Here is a 22,711-nt window from a genome sequence, read left to right as displayed (position 1 = left end):
TTATACAAACAAGTAGGTGGCATTCGGAAAACAAAAATTTTCCTATTTTTTTGCCAAAGAGCAAAACATCATGCCTGCCTAGAAAGGACCGACCTTTACACAGTTACATGTTCCCTGATGAAAAGTCAAAATAAGAAAAAGAAGACCGTACAAAGACTGTTAATAAGCTTTCAACCAAATATTTTATTACAGCCAGCCACTGACAAATCAGATATGTATACTTTAAAGAAACCTTGTATCATCTGAAATCTCAAACTGGCAAAATTCCTACTTGAAGAAACTTATTTTTTTGATATCATCAAACCAATGATTTAAAACCATCACAAACTGAATAAAGCTGAATCACATAATATGGAACATCTACTTTGGTCTACGTGCATGTTTTTATGTGTCATCTCTGTATTAATAATTACATTTTCAAATTCTTGTTTGTATAACTGTCTAGTGTGACAGGACCAGTTTAATGAATAAATAACATAAAACAGGTCTGTGTTAAGGTCTTCATTAAATATTTCACCTTTACGTAGACATTCAAATTTTCAATTCCAAAACAATACTAGTAGAGGGGCTCTCTTTGAAATGGCGATGAGGAAAAGTTAAGACACAGGGATATGGAAATAATTCTGAAAGTTGCAGGAATGCAATTTAACCATATATAACTTTTGATGATTCGTTTAAGTAGATGTTAGACTGTAATAGGTTTTAGATTTATTTTGAATAAAAACCTTTTCAAGTATTGACTATGTTCCAAAAGGTGCTCATATCTCGGTCCAGCTATCAGGGATATTTGTTTTAACTTTCAATTCAATTTCATTCTTTGCTAAATCCATACTCTCTCAATCCCCTGAAAAAAAAACTGCTTTTGGGTAAATAACCTAGAAACTCTTTGATGCATTGCTAATTAGAATATCTTCATGGCTCAAATGTTTCCAAGAACTTAAGGACGATGGCCTTGAGTTTGGCGTCCGTCTCTGGGGTGATGGATCCGCGATTTCTGATGTCGTCTAGCTCGGCTTGGTGGTTGTTGCGGATGTGGGGAAGGAAAGCCTTCTCAAACTTGGTGATGTTGGATGGGTCTACCTTGTCAAGGTGACCACGAACACCGGCAAAGATGACAGCAACTTGCTCTTCCACAGCCATGGGAGCTGAACAGTGAAAACAGTCAAAAGAGAATTTCATTTAAAAATAAATTTACACAAAGTTATGTTTGTTTATTAAGTACTATTCTTTAATGTAATCAATCATTAAATTAATGGCAGTAAAAACTTTTGGTTAGAAGCCTTTTGATAGTTTAAAGAATTTTGAGAAACATTACACTTTGAAGTAATGTGGTTATGTGAAAAGAAATCAGTTTTTATGCCATACAATTTGAACCTAGGATCGGTTACTGTCAGTAAGGCTTCTCAGACTGTATTCCAATTATGGATTATTTATTTCTGCATGGACATAACTGCTCCAGATTTACAGACATCTAAAAAACCCAACCACTATTTGAAATGAAATTTTCACAGTTTTTTTGTACACATCAACATTTCTACAGGATTAAAACAATCGGACGGTTCCAAAAACTAAAGGTATGCTTTGCCTTTAAAAGAAAATTTAGAAATGTGGAAATATTTGCCTCAGTAATCCATATCTGCCTAATAACAGGATTTCCCAAAGAGCATACAGATGATAATGACGCCTAACTAAAACCGTATATGAAAAAGACGATAGTGTCTTTCTTGGTGCTCTCACAGCTAGTGGTATGAGATGGAGAACATGGAGAAAAATATATCACATCTAAAGAGAAGCAAATGCTTTTGCAAATGGTATACAGTTGATGGGATATGTTTATAAATATCAGTCGGTAAATAATGAAAGTTATAAGGCTACATAGGTTTTGGCATGAAAAGTGTTAATGTACTCGGACCAGTCGGGGAGATACGGGTTAATTTCGCACCAGAAATAGAAATAAAACAAAAACGGACAGTGTAGTTAAAGGGAGGGAAGGTACACGTTTAGTAATTACCACTAAAATAATAAAAGACTTCTAGCTAGAAGTCTTTTATTCCTATCTCAAAGCACACAAATCTGTCCAAAAAGGGTGTTTTTTCTTTCACCATTTTCTTGCAACTTCAATGACCGATTGAGCCCATATTTTCACAGGCTTGTAATTTTATGGTTATGTTGGGATACGCCAAGTGAGAACACTGGTCTTTGACAATTACCAAACGTGTACAATGCCTTTAGGGGTAGATTTAATATTTTTAACTTGTTTAAATTTTCTTAAATGTATGCGTTTTCCAATTCCCAAATTGCCATTGGCAAAATGAGCATGATGAACATACCATATTGTCCCTGCTTAAGAAGCTCAGTCAGACGGACACCCCTGTTCAGAAGGTTCTGGGTAGCTGTATCAAGATCAGATCCAAACTGGGCAAAGGCAGCGACCTCACGGTACTGGGCCAACTCCAGCTTCATAGAACCAGCAACCTACAAATCGGATGTCATTAAAACGATGTTACTCTCTCACTCAGTCTGGTCAGGCATAAAAATGTTTTTTTTAGGTGTCCACATACATTACAATTGTAACCAATACTTTTAAAAGCCACTGATTATTTTCATCCTAAAGTGTGTTAAAATGTTGACGTGTCGTGGCTGAGTGGATAAGAAAAGTGGACTCAAGCTCTGGTGTTTCTGATTAGCAGAGTGTGGGTTCAAACTCTTGGCTGTGACACTTGTGTCCTGAACACGAGACACTTGACCTTTATTGCTGCCTCTTTCAGATGGGACGTAAGACACGTAAAAGAACCCAGTGCGGTTATTGTAAAGAAAAGGGGTTCACCTAGGTATTACTGGTTTGATCTGCACCATAATGTGCCATAGCACCAAGTTAACAATTTCATGGCACTATAAAAGAGTAGGTCTAATACTTAAAAATCCAGCTTCACATACACTGCAGGAAAAATACTGAGCACTTCGATACGCCCATCGGGTGTGATAATTGTGAATTTAACACAAGGATAATCAATCTCTGACAGTCCAGTTTCTCTTGTACTTAGAATTGCTTTACCAGCATATTTGATTCTCAGAAATAGTTTCTTTTTGTACTGACCTGTTTCATGGCCTTGATCTGGGCGGCTGAGCCAACACGACTGACAGACAGACCGACGTTGATGGCAGGGCGGATACCCTTGTAGAACAATTCTGTCTCCAAGAAGATCTAGGGATTTTCAAGTAGATGGTTTGAAATTGTGAGATTTAAAGTGCGAAGGGATATTCTCTATAGTCAGTTTTAGCAATGAGTCAATAGTAACTGTAGGCTTCATATAATCCTGAGATGTATTAAATGGTCGCCAAAGCATGCTAAAGGAAACAACACACAAACAAAAGAAGACAATAAAGAAATTTCAGTTTAAGCATAGGAGGAAAACCCATGCAGTCAGGAATGGACTGAAAAATTAATGCAATCAACATGAAAGGCTCAATTTCCAGGTATCAAACCGGGGTCCACAGAATTGAAAGGCGGGGCAGAAACCACTGAGCCAACCAACCTGATGCAGTTACGCACATTAGATTAGTTAGATTTTAGTTAGATTGGATAGAGATTTGGATTTTGTACAATCAACAAATTACAGTTGAGAAAATGTCAGGAATACACTAACACTGTTCGCCATTAGGTTCTTACAATAAGCATGTTAATAAGATATAGCATATTCAATTGGTTTTATCCATATATACTGATTTGTGTTAGCACTGTATACTCAGTACTTTCCTGAGTTCTGTGGAAAAAAAATCACAGGCATATTACTCACGTGGGATTTAACCCCACGACATTTGCCATTGTAGAGCATTGTCCGGTAGCTAGAGGTAGTTCAAGTTCTATGTTTTAGCAGCTGGTACTGCAATGGTATAGCATGCCATAGATCCTGTCCTACAGAACCGTTAGATACTGTATAAACACCATACCTGTCCATCAGTGATAGAAATCACATTGGTTGGGATGTAAGCAGACACATCACCAGCCTGGGTCTCAATGACTGGCAAGGCAGTCATGGAGCCACCACCGAACTCGTCATTCATCTTGGCGGCACGTTCTAGAAGACGGGAGTGAAGATAGAAGACATCACCAGGGTAGGCCTCACGACCTGGGGGACGCCTCAGTAGAAGGGACATCTGACGGTAGGCTACAGCCTGAAAGGAAACAAATGAATTCAAACAATCCAGTAAAGACACAGACAATAGGATTTCATTGCAACTTGAAATCTATATTTTCACTCAAACCCATCAGGTCCTACCTTCAGCGCAACCCCCACCCCCCCTGAGTTCTTTCCACTTTAAATCATTTTTCTTCTAAATTCTTTCCACTTTAAATAATGTTTCTTCTTGTAGCCAAAACCAAGAGTGGCCTTACGCCTTGTTTGGGGCGAACTTGCAACGAAAAAAAATCAAAATCAAAATCATAAGATTACTTTAAGGTATTCAAGATTCGATTAAGAAACAACAACGATGCAATGATTGTTTCAAATCCATGTCTTTCGTTAGAGACAAGCTCTAGGCAAGTACCATTTCTTTGATTTTTGTTTTCACCCCTTCCATACTACAGTTTGGGGATAAAAGTTTAGCAAAAGGAAAAGCTTCTTAGCTTGAGAGAAATGATGTCTACCTGTTTGGATAAATCATCATAGATGATGAGAGCGTGTCTGCCATTGTCTCGGAAAAATTCTCCCATAGCACAGCCAGAGTATGGAGCAAGGTACTGCAGAGGGGCAGCATCGGAAGCTGTAGCACTCACAACGATGGTGTACTTAATGGCACCTGCAGAAAAACACACACAAAACATCTTAGTTTCTGAAGGTTACATATTTGTCTCTGTCATCAAGTATGTTCATCATTTTATATACAACTTGCTTATCGGAAACTGACTAATAAACTTGGTGTTTTAACTTGTCATAATCGTCAACATGAATTTTAGTGACAAGCTGGTACTGAGCCAACATTTGGCTAGATAGTTCAGTTGGTAGAGTGCCGACATACTATTCCGGAGTCAAATTTGTCTTTGTTCTACTCCACACATTTAAAGTTGTACACGTCAAATCTGTGATGTTTTAGTTCTCAAAAAGTGATACTAATAATTGGTTGTGACATATATTGTATTTGCAGTTTTGCATTCAGATGTCCGACAGTATCCATAATATCACTGTTTTTGACATCGTCTGATCCTCTTCATTTTTACATACCGGCATCAGTTAGTCTCTTGACCAGTTGAGCTACTGTACTCCTCTTCTGTCCGATAGCAACGTAGATACAATACAGCTTTGCCTTCTCATCTTTACCCTCGTTGAATCCCTTCTGGTTGATGATGGTGTCAATAGCTACAGCAGTTTTGCTGCCAGAGTAAATGACAATCAATGCAATCATTATTAAAGACATTGGACACTTTCAGTACAGATTTTTTTTGAAGTTCACCGGTTTACAAACAACTTACAGGGTTTACAGAAGGTATGGTGAATGACTTCTCTTGAAATATTATTCCATGAAATGCTTTACTTTTTGAGAAAACATTAAAACAATATCAATTCTCGATATCGAGAATTACGGATTTATTCATGACACGGCGAAACGTGTGGAAACAAGGGTGGGTTTTCCCGTTATTTTCTCTCGACTCCAATGACTGATTGAGCCTAAATTTTCACAGGTTTGTTATTTTATATAGAAGTTGTGATACACGAATTGTGGGCCTTTGGACAATACTGTTTACCGAAAGTGTCCAATGGCTGTCAGTTGTTCGTTACTGATGTCAGGGGACACAACACAATACTTATAAAGGTATTTTTCGTATGGAATTTCAAACTGTTTCCCTTTCCATTCGACAAATTTTTAGTATTTATAAACTTGAAATTTTAATCAGAATGACATTTGGCCCCTGAGAAAAAGTAGGATAGTTTTCTTAAGTACATGGGCTGACCTCCACGCTACTGTAGGGTTATCTTTAAGGCTACTTGCTAGTTTTTCCCAAGGGCAAAAACAAAAATTTTAAATCAGACTGAAGTACAAAATTACTGTTTTAATACAATAACCATGCCATATTCTTGGTTGGTTTGACTGTGCTCTGAATCTATCTATATCAGACGCAGGTTTTTTGTAATTGTTTGCTATAGGTTGATGGATCATAAAAACTACAATAAATTGCCCACTTTTTAAAATGTGGAATACAAAGTTAAGTTTACTCTTAAAATTAATAATATGAAATCTTCTGCACAGAATCTGTCACACAATCCTAAAAAATCTACATGAATAATTTCAAGGTGAAAAAAAAAAAAAAAAAAAAAAAAAACATGATGGGCTTTGTACATTTTTCATTGCGGAAAGTTGTGATTTTCTTTTACATATTTTGAGTGATTTCTTACACTTATTTTTTAAAGGAACACGTTGCCTTGGATCGGTCGAGTTGGTCTTTGAAAAGCGTTCTGTAACCGTTTGTTGTGAAATGTATATGGTTAGAAAGATATTGTAAAAGTAGAATACAATGATCTAAACAAACATGCCTCGAAATTTTTAATTTTTACCCTGTCGACTAACACGGTCGGCCATTTATGGATAAATGGCCGACCGTGATAGTTCGCGACGTAAAAGGAAAACCGTGCAATTTTGAGTGATACTTGTGTGGATCATTATATTCTACTTTTGAAACATCTTTCTAACCATATGCATTTCATAACAAACGGTTTCAAACGCTTTTAATAGACCAACTCGTCCGATCCAAGGCAACGTGTTCCTTTAAGTAAATCTAAATATTTACACTGTACTTACCCAGTCTGTCTGTCACCGATGATCAACTCTCTCTGTCCACGGCCAATGGGTACCAAACTATCCACAGCTTTGATACCAGTCTGCATAGGTTCCCTCACAGAGATGCGGGGGATGATACCTGGTGCCTTGACTCCTACACGTGCACGTGTGGTGGTGTTGATTGGACCCTGCAGGAAAAACAAAGGGGTTTAGTTAACAAGTCACTATTGATACAAACTTCACATAACTTCTTTTAAAAAGTGAACAAAATTAGCAGAAATCATTATTGATACAAACTTCACATAACTTCTTTTAAAAAGTGAACAAAATTAGCAGAAATCATTGGCCATGGCCTTCTGTTCCATGCCCAGTTGATACTAGTGATGGTTTTAAAGTCACCTGATATAAGCGAAATGTGTAAGATAACTTGAAGAAGCCCCCACAACAAGACACAAACTACACAACATTGTTTGATGAAGTATGCCTACTTCACCAAAACCACTTACTACTAAATGAGAAAACTTTCTGTTCATTCAACTCTTTATACAAAAAATCATTTTAGCCAATTCTATTAAAGGGTCTATGTAACTTTTGTAGGACAAAAAACACAATGTCCACAGATGTACACTAAACTTACTCAGCTTGAAGATAGTGATAGTAGAAAGCTTCCCTGAAAATATTATGTGCTAAGGTGCTGTAGTTTTTGGGAAAAGAGTAAAACAATGTCATGAAAATAATTTTGTCTCATGAGACGAAAATAAGTTTTAATCATTTACATACATATTTTCATGACATTGTTTTACTCATTTATCAAAAACTACAGCACCTCAGTAAGTAATATTTGAAGGGAAGCTTTCCACTATCATTATCTTCAAACCCTGTAAGTTTAATGTTAATCTATGGACATTTTGAAAAAGTACCCAAATCTTTTAATAACAATGAGAGTCAAACATAATATATAAATTCACCTTTCCGTCGATGGGTGTGCCCAGGGCATCGACAACTCTGCCGAGCAGCTCTAGACCGATGGGGACATCTACAATGGCACCGGTTCTCTTGACTACATCACCTTCCTTGATGAGTTTATCGTTACCAAACACGACCACACCAACATTGTCGCGTTCCAAGTTCAAGGCCATACCCTACAATACAATTAAAATGTTCAAAATAATGGTAGACTATGCCAAATGTTGTTAAAAAGAACAAGATCTTGAGTAGTCATTGATCCATAGCATTGCCCTCGGGTATTAAACATACTAAATGCCATGAATTTTAAAGCTGTTAATCACTACATTGTTGAAAGTCAAATACAATTGTGCATGCAGTCGGAGCAAACACAAGTTCAAAACCAACTATCCAAACTTCATTCAGGTCACTTGGTGTGTTGTAACCACTAACCATTACAAATGCAATATAGTCTAGGCACATGGCCAGAAACGACACTGCTAGGGTTTAACAGGCTAAAGATGCATAACAATGACTGATGTTGCACCTCAATTTCAAATACAAAGTTAGCATACAATTTATTTTCAGTGCAGGGAATGTGCAGATTTTCTGTAGATCTAAGGGCATTCATCTTGTCCTCTGCCCATGTTAAAACAATGAGTCTGAAAGTCGACAGTCTGGTTTTTTTTTTTTTTGCAACCCTAAAGAAAAAAAGACTAATCATTGTTGTTTCTTAGGGGCAGCAAGACTCATTGTAAATTCAGGCAATCTTGAAATGTCTGTGATGAAACAACCAACCAATTCCAGTTGTTTCTATGCTTCTTCATCCTTAATTAGTGAAAGAATGTGTTAGGCTTTCATTCTCACCTTCAGCCCACTGGAGAATTCTACCATTTCCTCTGCCTGGATGTTCTTCAGGCCATAGACACGAGCGATACCGTCACCGATGGACAGCACACGCCCTGTCTCCTCCATGCTCTCCTTTGGGGTATAGCCCATGATGCGCTCCTCAAGGATGGAGGATACCTCGGCCGTACCTTATGTGTCAAAGAACAAAAGAAAATTAAGAACAAAAGAAAATTTTGCTTCAACGAAAACCACATTACTTTTAAAATACAGAATTATGAAGATGGGAAGAGTACAAAAAAGAGCGGAAACTTCGCATCCAACTTGAACGAAAAAGAAAGAGGAACTGCCCAAATCAAACGAATCCCAAATGCTTCTCAATTTCATGGGCATTAATAAATTATAGAAAATCAGCTGAAACACTGACAAGTTCAGTCTCATGTCAAAACAAGAACCATCAGAAACCTAGTTCAATTTATTTTAAAGCAAATCAGTTAATAATATTACCTCCAGCAGCATTTGTTGGTCTAGAAGTTGTGATATTTCTGTGACATGCGAAGGCTGCCCCTACACATCCTTTAGTTGCCTGTTGAATAAATTGACAAATTCAAAATTCAAATGTACATACTTTTAATCAAATTTAGCAATTTAGTTAGATTTAATAGATAGATCTGCATTATTTATTTATGGGACATAAGCTGACTGACTTATCAAATATGCCAGCCAAGTGCAGACCTTCGTTTATAGAAATAGAAGGAGCTCTTTTAATCGCTCTCCTGAGAATACTCAGGAGCTCAATTTGAGCTCCTAAAAAATCACTCTTCTTAGATTGTCCAGGAGCTCAATTTGTTTGGCTAGCATAGTAGCATACTCAGTTTATGATTTATACTAAAAGTAAAATGGTCAGGTCGGATCGGACGTACACAAATAAAATTTACAGACAAAATAAAATAAAACAACCCCGACCCCACTCCCGTGTGACCGCACGATTTTAAGGTTTTATGTTTAATGTTTCCTTTTTTTCTAAAATGTTTTCACATTTGATATAAAGCATAAGAAAACACACATTTTCTTACGAGAAAATACGTCGTTGATCCATGGTTGATCTAGTAGTAGTTCTAGTATTGCACGTAGCGTAGTTTTAGACAGTGTCACTCGGTTCATTCATAAAAATAACCGGATCTAATTTAAAGATGGCGATTTGCTTTTTCTTTTGATCGTGATTGACTCTACGTGAAGGAAAACTTTTGTAATCTTTGAACAAATTACGTCAGAAATGTCATTGTTTTAATTCTTCACGGAGGTGAGCATAGTTAAATACTTTATTTATGCTGTTTTAATAGAAGTTACATAAGGATTCAGACAAAACATTCCTATCAGTTGTCGCCCGACGTCCGCGGATATTCGGATATTTAAAGAATATCCGGTTACTTGGTTGTAATTACAGAACTATCCGGTTTATAAATAGCTATTCGCGCCCTATGCGGATATCCGGTTAAGAAAAAAAAGGCATTCGCGGTTACGGATAGGAAAACCTATTCACCATTAACCGGATATTCGAATAATTCGCCCAGGCCTATCTTCGTGTGCAATTTTCAAAACGGAAAAAAAAAATCAAAACCCACTTTTTGGGCTATCTTATCCCCAAATTATGGCCCTAAATAATACTTTTTCCATCCAAAACCATTTCCATGAACTAGCGATTAGCGGTTCCGTCGTTAAGATCTTCGTTTGTAATAAAATAATCGAGATTCAACGATCGGTAACACACCGAACAATTTATTTATCAATAAACTTTGCCCCGCATCGCGCACGCCCTCAATGGGCGAAAGTCGACATGTTTGAATATGCTTCGAGGCTGTACATTGTACCATTCTGTACATGCGTGCGACACTGTTTGGCAATTCAATCTCAATTTGTGAATGTGCGTATTGTGTTGGAGACTATCAACGGCCAATCACAGCGTGCGGGCTGTTCATGCACTATACATGCAGTGGGTATTTTCCCATCGTCGACGGTGTGCGTGGTGTGTGTGCATGGTTGGTTGATGCACTCTGCATATAAATACAAACCATGTGGCCGTGTGTACATGTACATCGTGTTTTAATGTTTGTTTACGATCGCATTTCTGATGCTATAATTTTGAAGTCGGCTCTGGCTTGTCAGGTACTCGTTTGATCTTATTAAAATGCACTCTAAAAATAGTCTCTTGGTCCTTTTTGGGCAGGGCGGCCAATAATTTTAGCAGGGCGGCCAATTCTTTGGCAGGGCGGCCTAAATTATAGGAGGGCGCCCCGCCATCCCAATTTTCTGGTGTGGAGAACACTGCTCCCATAATTTAAGTAGGTCAAGTTATATCATCACCTGTACAGACAGATTTACATGAATGTAAAGTAATCACTCCCCAAAAAGGGTAAAATCATTTTAATCGAAATGAAACCTATGTTTTCATGCCATATTTTCACACAGCTCTGTCAATTTCAATTCACTTTATTATCCACGATGGGAAATTAATTTCCGCCTTTTATACAACAAATTAACAAAATTATAGCTCTACTGTAGCTCATTTGTAAAGAGGAGTACATGAACTTGAAGTGCATTTCATTTTGGTGTAATTTGATGAAAAATTTTGTAGCTGACAATCGCTCAATAAACAACACCGGCGCCATGATGGTTACCAATGTGCATAATCATGAGGGAGCATGAAAGTTCAGAAAACTCGACAACTTGACAGTTTGACAACTTGATGGGTCTGACAACTCCGCTGCTGGTACGGTCTCCGACTGTAAGGCAAGTCAACTTTTGATCAGACTAAGCATGTTCAGAGATATCGGAGATCAGTCATCTCCGTCCACATCCGTTGATTTGTCTTGGCACTGTCGAGTTATCTCATCAACGCGTCAATGACAGCTTGTCAAGCTATTGAGTTGACTGACCAGTTGATTTGTCTGACTAGTCAAGTTGTCTGATCAGTCGGGTTGTCTGACCAGTCAAGTTGTCTGACCAGTCGAGTTGTCTGACCTGTTGAGTTGTCTGACCAGTCAAGTTGTCTGACCAGTCGGGTTGTCTGACCAGTCGGGTTGTCTGACCAGTCGAGTTGTCTGACCTGCTAAACGCCTTGAGACAAAGACTCGACGTGTCTTTGCATGCTGGGATAGTGGTTTTCCCCATGCTTGGTACATGTGATGTACCATCATGTACAGCATAGGCGTCGCGCACCGCATGCATTTAATCTGTCAACATCGTGTCAAAATGGAGTTACATGGGAATTTTAGCGTCTCTACGAAAAACTACACAAAGTGCATGACCAATAGTAGGATTACGTATGAACAAAAATTATTTATTGTGTATTGTAAGTGGTTGTTCTTTATTTTGTTGAATTAGATGAATGCTTTCTTTTTTCATTGGGTAACAGTTAGAAAATGGAAAAATTGGAAGAACTATTTTTTACAGGCAACTCAGAGGTTTTTTTTTAAACTGGCGTCGTGCCCTTCGCAACTTTTTATGATTGCCGTGATGCCCTTCCGAATTTTTGAAAATTGCCTTGGTGCCCTAAATTTTTACAAAAAGTCAAGGCAAAACTGCCGTGCCCCTTAAAAGCTGAAGTATCAGGGCTGGGTTTCCATCGTAATTCCCGCCTGGCTGCTGATTGTTCTCAGTTGTGGAAAGGCATTGTGGGAAGGCAAGCCCCTTTTTCCTTCCCACAATGCCTTGCGATAATTGAGAAAAATTAGGCAGGCCGGAATGATGGAAGGTTCAACTATTCTATGCAATGTGAGTTGGAGATATTTACCCAAATAGGAGATATTACTTTTTTAGTGGTGTTAGGATATGGAAAGTTTGTGTTACTGTTAGGATATAGACCTTATCGCAAATACCAATGCGCAAGCGCAGACTGTTGAATGAGGTGCAATGTGGGATTGATGTGGATCAAATTGGATACCAGCTAGACCACAATGCACCTAATTCCAAGCTTTACGCGCGCGCCCCAGTATTTGCGAAAAGGTCTATGGAAAGTTTTAACTATGTAAATAGCGCCCTCTTGTGGTTGAACATAAGAGCAAAAATTCCCTGCAAAATGGTTGGATCATTTTCGAAATTTAACATGTTTAAGCATCCTTTAATTGCTTAATTTTGGATATAGCCATCTTCATCAAACTACTAATATTCCAGAGCTTTTCTACATGTTAAAAAAAAAACCAGCTTTTTCACTTTGATCAATGCAGCATAAATTAAAAGTTCAGTTTCTGCATCAAAAGACCGCCCCGCCATCGTGCCCGGCCGGCCCACTCAAAACCGGTTACACCGGTGTATTCATTTATCATGCAAACTATACATTCTTGATGAGAAAATTGCTATTCAAAGAAAACAATATTGCCTTGACAGTAACACAATTAAAAATACTTACCTGGGGGGCTTGTCTTGTGAGCGCCCTGGCCACAGCGGCCGTTACACGAGCCGACAACATCGACATGATTTGTTTCACTTTTCTTGCGAAAATGGCCGAGGTACCGGTGTTTCGCCCCTGCTTAGAAAAAGGTGAAACCCGAAAGATATTGGTGCTGGCTAAAATATGTGATTGTTGGGTATTAAACTATTTCAATAAATTAAAATTTGATTGCACAAAATATTAAACAATAAATAAAAAAATCATCTAATTTATACCAAAATAAAATTTAAGCAATGATTAAACAGTATTTCTAATATGTTTCTGTGTAAACAAAGGTACAAGGGATTGAGCCTAAGCTTTTTTTACCCAGCATGCACATCGTTCATTCAAGATGTCTGCGCCCATGAAAAACTACAAGGGTGAAATGATTCGCAAGCAGGAAAAGAAGCCTTTTCAAATGTTAGACAACACAGAAGATATCATAATTGTTCTAGACGATGATGATGAAGAGGACGAAGCTATCTCTAACAACGACCCATCTAAAGAAACAGTGACCCAAGACCAAAAAGACGGTTCAAAACTTCCCGAGGTATTGATAACGTTGCCTTTCCAGCGTTGCCAGATGCCCTTAACCAGTTGTGCTATTCCCTTGACCAGTTCTGTTACTGTTATGGCGTTGTTTTAGCTGGTGCGACTGTGATGTGTCTTCAGACATTTGTTTGCCGGCTCAAATATTACAGATACAGATAAAGATCAGGGCCCAAGTACATAATGATAAAGCCTGTAAACTTGTGCACGACAACTTTTTCCACTCATCTCATCATTCTCATTTTTACAAAACGGGATATCTCATTACATAATAATACTTTTAATAGTGTTATTGATTGAGGTAATTTATTTAGAGGATATAATTTAAAGTCTATATTATTTCATATCGAATAAAAAAGAGGTGTGCCATACGCAGAGATAACCAACATACACGATGTGGGCGTAGCAAATACGATTTCGAGCCGTGACTACGACGCTACGACAATACTCAATAAAACACGCTAAACAAGCCGCCCAATATAATTTTATTAAATCGTACAATACATGCAAACAACGAATGATATATTAAGTGGAAATAAAAATTAAGAAAAAAAATCCAAATAATTGTAACAGAAGAGAAAAAACACTATTAATTTTAGAACGCAGTGTTGAAATTAGCAGCGAATTCACTCGAACAATTAAGTGTCTCGACGTAATGATTGATGCGTGCCCTCTCCCCCGCTGGCTGGCTGGATGAGTATTTTTACGCTAGTGCATTGCTGCAAGATAGTACCCATTGATCTCTATTACACCATTGGGAATAGTGCACACGTGCGTGGGAAATGAGGTTGTGTGTGAGCTAACGTGTCACAGTAACCTCATTCCTCATGTATCCACTATTATTGTGCCAACGCTGTCTGTACATGTACTTCATCGAAGCTTGGCACAAAAAGTAAGAAATAATGGCGGCAAAAAAGGAAACCTTCTGAACAAAAATACCTTCAACTGAGTGGCCTGTGAGATCTAAGCTAGACAGTTTCCATGCTTTCTTACTAGTTATTGTAGCGCCGATGTCCAGACAATGCCCAAAATACGGACACGTATTTTTTGCCCAAAATCCGGACACATTTTTTTTTTTTTTTTTCTCTCTCTCTCCCAATAGCTTGTTGTTGCATTTCTGACCATTAAAACAAAAACATTTAAGTAAGGCCACCCTTTGTTATAGTTTTTTTTAAAACAAAGTCAGAAGATGAGGGAATTTTTTATTTTTTTTTTCACTGGCCATTATAAACATTTGTAGCTGTTCTGGTGGTGCATACAGAGGTAATTGTTATTTCACGACAATGCCTGAAAATGAGCTAATTAGCATTGTAGAGGGTAAAAGAAAAATCGGTTTAGGGAGCCCAAGCCACGCTCGCCCTTAACTTTTGGGAGATGCAACTTTTTTTTTTAATTCAGTGTTGGCATCTCTGCATACGGAAACTTTTCCCTTGTGTGGTTAACTTTCTGTATCACACCACCACTTAAATTGTTATTTTTACAAAAAGGGATACATGTATATATAAAGTATACAGGTAAATTAGATACTATAACTTTAATATTAGTACCAAAGAAATATGATAACTTTCTGTATGGCGCCACCACTTTTTCACTAATTTTTACAAAAAAGGGATATCTCATTGAGGTAAATTAGATACGTCTGTCCGTTAAAGTTTTTGGAAATGTCAAAGTTTTTGGAGTGTTATATATAATTGCCAGTAATTGTGGGTAATTGTAAGCTATGTTTTCAAATAATGTTTGAGTTTTTGGAATTTAAAAGTTTTGGAATAAAAAAAATGTAACAGTTTTTAAAATAACAAAAATTTCAAAAAACAAAGTTAAGAAAAAAATCTAATTTAAAATTTTAAAGTTTTACTCTCTGTCACTTGTTCCAGTTGAATAAGCTGAAACAATGAAAAACATAAACGGTCATAACTCAAATAGTCATACCTTCTTTTGTAACGATTTACCAATTTAAAACATGAACCAAATATTGCTGCTAAGGACACATAAAAAAAAAACGACCGACCATTGACATTTAAAACCCGGCCACTTTTTTTTATTATAAAATAAACCTTTTCAGCTTATATTTTTTTTCAAAATGCACAGGTTTGAAAAGATGTTTTAAGAAGGTTTTATTCATGTTGGCAAAGCAAGAACAATTTTTCAAATATTTACTTGGGCTACACTGTGTTTAGTTGTTTGAAAAAGTTTACAGAAAATGTCATCTAGAAGCTAAATTTGTTTGACAAAACTATTGAAAACATCAAAAACACAAACCCTCTGTTTAATAGTGATTGTGATGATTTCTTTATTCTTGATTTCATATTTTGGCATGTCAACAAAACTTTATAAAAAAATAATAAAAAACTCCCTCCCTCCCCCATCCGCGAAAAAAGGACGATCAACAATTTTTGTTGTATGTGGCCTAACGTGTAGATAATATGAAAAGATAAACATCAAAGAGTTTATAACTGGTTCCAGTTGAATGAGCTAAAAAAATGAACACCTTATGGTCATAACTCCTTATTGCAACGATGTATCGATTAAAAACGATAATCAAATATTGCTGCTTATGTATGTAATATGAAAAGATAAAACTCAAAGATCACTGGTTCCAGTTAATGAGCTAAATCAATGAAAACCTTAAATGGTCATTACTTCATATTTGTCAATGTCCCCACCCCTTTGACCATCAGTTGATCAAATGATTGGTTTTTCTGTCAGTCATTGGTTCTATCTGGTGATCGGCAGCTCGCCATGGGAGCTTCGCTGTTCTAGTTCTTTTAATGTACTGTGCTGCCTGTATCGTATATGCTTTTTTCTTAGTGTACAATATATTAAATTGAATATGACTTTTGATTGACAATTTGTTCATAAACTTCAAACAAGGTCAATTGCAATAATTATTTTTTGTACGACATGTTTTGTAACTTTCATTATAAAACCTTTTTTATCATCAGGCCGCACAGAAACTTCTGAAGAGTCTGGAATTCAAAAACCCTGGCAGACGGCAATTTGACATGACTACCTTTGACCCTGAAAACAGTGAACGAGAAATGAGGAAATTGAGAAGGACATTCCAGAGAACAGATATGAAGTGAGTGCCTAATTAAAAAGGGATTTTGCAAATAAATGGTATATACATTTCAGGTGGAATTTGTTCAAAGGTAGTGCTCGGCATTTATTTGAAAACTTCATACAGAGAATTTTTCTATGCTACTATAGTTTTCTATGCTACTAAAACAAAGAGTTAAGGTCAAGTCACACTGCAGCGATAACAAAAGCGATAACGATCACAACGCAAAGAGAACGCATTCTATCATCTGATTGGAAAATTGCATTTCAGTTAAAGGCAGTGGACACTATTGGTAGTTACTCAAAATAATTATTAGCATTAAACCTTTCTTGGTGACGAGTAATGGGGAGAGGTTGATGGTATAAAACATTGTGAGAAACGGCTCCCTCTGAAGTGCCATAGTTTTCGAGAAAGAAGTCATTTTCAACGAATTTGATTTCGAGACCTCAGATTTAGAAGAGCATTGCCGTTGTCAAGACGAGAAGTAACAAATGCGTGAATGACCTTTTCAGTGGCGCTTTTGTCCAAGTTCTTGCGAATCTTACCTATATTCCTGATGTGATATGATGATAAACGAACAATGTTGTTGATGTGTGGCTGAAGTGTCATTGATGAATCAAAAATAACCCCTAAGTTCCGAGCTTTCAGCGAGGGAGCTATCCGAGCATAACCGATGGAGATGTATGGCACTGAAACCTTAGTTAACTGTTGACGTGACCCAAATAGAAGGAACTCTGTCTTATCATCATTTAACTTCAGGAAGTTTTGTTGTGTCCAACGTCGAATCTCTTGGATGCATTTCTCAAGTCTTGCAATAGATGCATTGGCGTTTTCTTGAGAAGATTTAAACGTGATGTATAGCTGAGTGTCGTCTGCGTACACATGGTAATTCAGATTAAATTTCAGGATGATGTCACGAATCGGTAAAGTGTATGCGTAAACCACTGCGGGCCGAGTACCGACCCCTGTGGCACAGAGTAGTTCAAAACAATAGGGTCGGATATCGCGGTGCCAATACATACATGCTGAGTTCTATTGTAGAGATACGATTTGCACCATGCTAGGGCTGTGTCCTCTATGCCAAGGTGATTCTGGAGCCGAGAGAGAAGGATGTTGTGATCAACAGTGTCAAAAGCAGAACTCAAGTCTAGCAGGACTAGTGCTGTAAGGTTACCATTGTCCATTGCAGAGAGAATATCGTTGCTCACACGGACTAGTGCAGCCTCGGTCCCATGGAAAGGCTTGTATGCTGACTGGAACACGTCGGACAGGTTGAAAGTATGAATGTGATCAGAAATGCGTGATGAAACTACTCGTTCGATGACTTTTCCAAGATATTTTAAGTTTGCAACTGGTCTGTAGTTTTTGAATATCTCGTTGTCCAGGTTTGGTTTCTTGATGAGCGGCCTGATGTAGGAAACTTTGAGGCTATCGGGGAAACAACCGGAACTGAGGGATTCATTTACAAGCTTAGTGATGTAGGGTACAAAAATATCGATGTTTTGCTTTATCATGGATGTTGACACTGGATCCAGCTCACAGGATTTTGAAGGAGATTTCATAATAACCCTTTGAATCTCAGCAACAGTCGCAGGCTCAAACACAGATAGTCTACACTCTGGTTGAAGTTGTGGCAATGTCTGCGGTACGTTGTGAGGGACTGATGAAAATGATGAGCGGATGTCTGAAATCTTGGTGACAAAGAATTTCTGGAACTCATTTGCTAAGTCCTGGTCATTGTAAGTGGATGGAAGGACAGGGGTTTTGGGTTTGAGCAACAACTTACCAATTATCTTGAAAAGCTTCTTTTGATCTCCTGAGGATTCTTGTACTTGAGATGAATAATGGATGATCTTTGCCTGGTTGATCAAATTCCTAACTACTTTACATTGGTTGCGATATTCTTGTCGTTGAATTGCCAATTTGCCATTTTTCCGCCACTTCCGCTCCAGTTGACGACAGTTCTTTCTCGCTGTACGAATATCATCATTGAACCAGGAGACTTCAGTTCGGACCTTGACTGATCTCGTTTTCCAAGGTGCGTATTTATCCAAGATGTCACTGACTGTACTCTCATATTGGCTGACATAGGAATCCAAGCAGTCGTGATCAACTTCTAGATTTGCTAAATGGGAGCCTATGTCACGGAACACTTCGGTAGGATTCACATGTTTCCATTGTCGGCTCTTTATAGTAACGGTTGGGACTTTGGGCTTGCACAGACTTAAGTTACACATGACTGCATAATGGTCTGATAATCCAGGTAGAATAACAAAGTTTGAGACAATTGTTGGGGAGATTTCACGAGTCATGACAAGGTCTAGGCAATGACCGAGACGATGAGTCGGCTCCTTGATATGCTGGGTAAGACCAAAAGCCTGAAGTAGATGCTTAAACTGGTTTGCATTGGTGTTGTGGATGTCATCAACATGAATGTTAAAGTCGCCTGTGATGATGATTTCCGATGGATGAAGCAGATATTCCAAAATCAAATTCTCAAACTCCCTTAGAAAACTTGAGAAAGTCACATGTTGGCCGTTTGAATCTCTTTCAGGTCTGTATACAATGACAAGGCGAACAGATTTAGAGTTTCCGGAAACTTCAGCATGAAGAGATTCAAAAGTTGTGTACTGGACGTTATTACTTTTCACAGAGACGGATAAAGTAGATCTGTACAGTATTGCAACTCCTCCACCAGTCTTGTGAGGTCTTGGGATGTGATGAAAGTAGTAGCCTGCAGGGGTACACTGACGACATGTTAAGTTGTCGTCTGGTCTCAGCCATGTGTCTGAAACGGCAACAAGGTCCAGATCTTTTTGCAGAACAAAATCAGCAAAATCGTCATACTTGTTACAGATGGACTGTGTGATTAAAACACAAAGGCTGAGTTGAGATTTGGCTGGAGTCACTGGTACTGGAACAGATGGGAGTGTAACTTCGGGTACGGGGGGTTTATGAACAGTTCTACGGCGACCAGCTTTTTTACCACGATGTGTAGGTCGGTAAACAGTGCTGGGATTTACAAAAAGGCCAAGGTTCTGTAATGATAATGTACAGGAAGGCAGCAGAGTTGTAGCATGTGTGGATGGGGCATAACGGAGACTGAGAAGCTTTTTTCGTGAGTAGGAATTTGCAGAGTTTGGACTAGCTTCTGCTGAGTTTGAGTTATTGACACCTTCAGGGCCGGGATTTACAGCAATGTCACCAAAAATCACAATTTCCAAATGAAAAGTGGCTGGGGAGTTGTCATAGTAAGAAACAGGGCATTTCAGATATCTTCGATGGTGGATGAGGCCTAGATGTGTCTTTGGCAGGATGCAAGCACCAGACACAATTGATGCTGATGGAACAAAGCTGACCACAGATGAGTCAGTACAGTACAATGGTCTAGCAAGTAGGGAGAGAATGAAAAGGATACTTACCTCCATTGTCCCCAGATGGGCCAACAATGTCCATGGACTAGGTGGATGACTGCACAGGATGCAGCCACCTAAGTGTGTGTACGCTTTATACACCAGAATTCTCAGCTGAGACAGTGAACATTTCCAACAGAAAAACACTATAAACACTTTTAGATGGTCCTATTGCGCATGCACAGACCTACGCGTCCAATACTGAGCGTTCGCTTGCAAGCTCAGAACGGCAAACAAAAGGGACTGTTAAAGCCACTGTACTCTTTCGGAACAGAAAAAAAAAGTTCACAAATTTACAAATAACTTACTGGGTTTACAGAAGATAATGGTGAAAGACTTCTCTTGAAATATTATTCCATGAAATGCTTTACTTTTTGAGAAAACACTAAAACAATTATCAATTCTCGATATCGAGAATTACGGATTTATTTTAAACACATGTCATGACACGGCGAAACAAGCGGAAACAAGGGTGGGTTTTCCCGTTATTTTCTCCCGACTCCGATGACCGATTGAGCCTAAATTTTCACAGTTTTGTTATTTTATGTATTAGTTGTGATACACAAAGTGTGGGCCTTTGAACAATACTGTTTACTGAAAGTGTCCATGGCTTTAAGTCTCCTATATTGCGTATTAGTAAAGAGCTTGTATTTAGGAGTTTCACACTAATTTACTTTTTTATTTTTCTTGTTCATATTCCAGGCAAAAAGCAAGACAACAGGTGATATACGATGAAAAAGGTAGACTTCTTGACACACACAAAAACTTGTGTGATTGCCTGAATGACAAGTGTCCCGGGTGCCATTACCCATGCCCTCAGTGCACCTCAACTAAATGTGGAGTGCAGTGTCGCTGTAATAGAAAGTGGGTCTATAACCAGATTGAGAACGAGAGTGGCGGGGACCTCGTAAAATTTGAAGTGTAGACTGTTTTGGGCTGTGTTGAAAGAACCCTAAACTGCCAATGAACTTGCTGCTGTACATACTTTTTGTATTTATGCACCTGTATATATGTAATGTATTAGGCTAAATATGTAAATAAGGAACTGCACTTAAAGTCAATAGTTCATCGATTGTGCTCCGTGCGTCACGTGACTTATAGTGGGTAATAGATGTAAACAGACACGGCGTACTGCATATAAATGTGCGTTAAAAACTCATGATATTGTTGCAGTTTTTGGCTCTAAAAATACTAAATTCTCAAAATCACTGAGGAATATTCCGCAGTTTGTTTGTAACATGAGACCTTACAGGTGGCTGAACAATGCCAGTAATGGGTAAACACAGTTCCACTTTAGGAAATTCCATGAGAATGTTCACACGATATCATGTGTTTGTGCACGAAAGTGTGGTTTTACATTGCCCTTTTTGTAATGATTTTGCTGCCAATATTTTCAATAAAAATCTCATTAAGAACCTGAAAATCCCTTTATTTTCACCCTCAAATTATTTGATTAGAAGGGGTAGCTGTCAGCTATGAGTTACGAGTTGTTTTTTCCAGAACTGCCGTAATTCCAAGTGAAAAGTCGCTCAAATTTCATTGTACGATCCAAAGTTGTTGTTCTTCTTACCAAGTAAGTTTCTATTGCCAATATTTTTCAGAGTCGTTACCAAATGTACACGGACCCTTCCCTAAAAGACAACAAAAAAGAGAAGCGTGCACCAAATTTATCCTTGTGCTTATTTTATTGGGGACCATAAGGCTTTTCAGTTTTATAAAATCACAAAAATACATCATGTATAAACATAACTCATATAAACCTTTGAAATATTGGAATGATAATGTGTTAAATATTATAATAATAGTACATACTTGGAAGTCTCCTTACTCACAGCTGAGAAGCTGAATTGCCAAAGGTGTGGCTACAACATGGTCCAGCCACAGGTATGTGAAGGCACCTTTTTGGCAGCCAGCCACATCCATGACCCATACATATAAGACCATGGAGCACAGCCAGAGATCTTAAACACCTACCTGAGCGGATTGTTTTCAAAGGAAATGGTATTTTAATTTGTTTATAATGCACTTGTTCACCATTTTAATGTGATTTTGATATGTGTACACTTCTGAATTTTTCGGAATTATTGATTAAAAAATCAGGCCCCAACCCAAAGGTTTGGAAAAACTAAAAACTCTTCTGCCGTTGACTGTGCACGTCAAAGGACAATGCCGCTGACGTCATCTCTGGGAGCTTGCTTTGTTATGCCTCCAAGCTGCAACAAAGCGGCTTTACAAATTGGAGCTCCCAGAGATGACGTTTTGAGAGTGATTACGTACATTTGTAAAAGGGCTTTTCGCAAATCTCTCAGAAAAGCGCTGGATAAGGGCATTCAAAAAGATTATTTTTTTACACAATTGAAATCTATTTTTAGTCATATGACTCGATTTCCTTATTCATTGAAAACATTTCAAGTGAAATTAAGCAAAGTTTACGACTTGACATTTTCGTTCAAGCAGGTCTTTAACTGTTTAATCTAAAATGTTTGTGTTGGAGGAAAATGTAGGACCTGAGAAAAACTCTTGTGGCCCACGAGAGAACCAATGCACAACTCGACTTATGGCCTTAGCTGAAAATCGAACCAGGGCCACAGTGATGAGAACCTTTAACCACTAGCTAGACTCATATCCCATACCACCAATGGTCGATTCATAAGTGAAAAACTAAAATTTAATTGGTAAAAACGTAGGTGTACTGGT

General features: G+C 38.0%; 2 protein-coding genes across 2 annotated transcripts; one reads left to right on the top strand and one right to left on the bottom strand.

The window, feature by feature from the left end:
• Positions 1-163: 163 nt before the first annotated feature.
• Positions 164-13,096, bottom strand: LOC117295870 (ATP synthase subunit alpha, mitochondrial-like). Its single transcript, XM_033778655.1, has 11 exons — positions 12,974-13,096; positions 9,073-9,151; positions 8,587-8,756; positions 7,743-7,916; positions 6,796-6,962; positions 5,223-5,371; positions 4,649-4,800; positions 3,952-4,176; positions 3,098-3,205; positions 2,331-2,475; positions 164-1,145 (listed from the first exon to the last, which is right to left on the bottom strand). The coding sequence occupies exons 1-11, from the start codon at positions 13,037-13,039 to the stop codon at positions 913-915; spliced, it is 1,668 nt and encodes a 555-aa protein (XP_033634546.1). The 5' UTR covers positions 13,040-13,096; the 3' UTR covers positions 164-912.
• Positions 13,097-13,346: 250 nt separating this feature from the next.
• Positions 13,347-21,416, top strand: LOC117295812 (ARL14 effector protein-like). The gene is made up of 3 exons (XM_033778575.1): positions 13,347-13,544; positions 16,486-16,622; positions 20,717-21,416. Exons 1-3 carry the CDS (start codon positions 13,347-13,349, stop codon positions 20,937-20,939), a joined length of 558 nt encoding a protein of 185 aa, XP_033634466.1. The 3' UTR covers positions 20,940-21,416.
• Positions 21,417-22,711: the final 1,295 nt, after the last annotated feature.

Source organism: Asterias rubens, chromosome 10, assembly GCF_902459465.1.
Source record: "Asterias rubens chromosome 10, eAstRub1.3, whole genome shotgun sequence".
Taxonomy (NCBI): domain Eukaryota; kingdom Metazoa; phylum Echinodermata; class Asteroidea; order Forcipulatida; family Asteriidae; genus Asterias; species Asterias rubens.
This window is presented reverse-complemented; position numbering and strand designations above follow the sequence as displayed.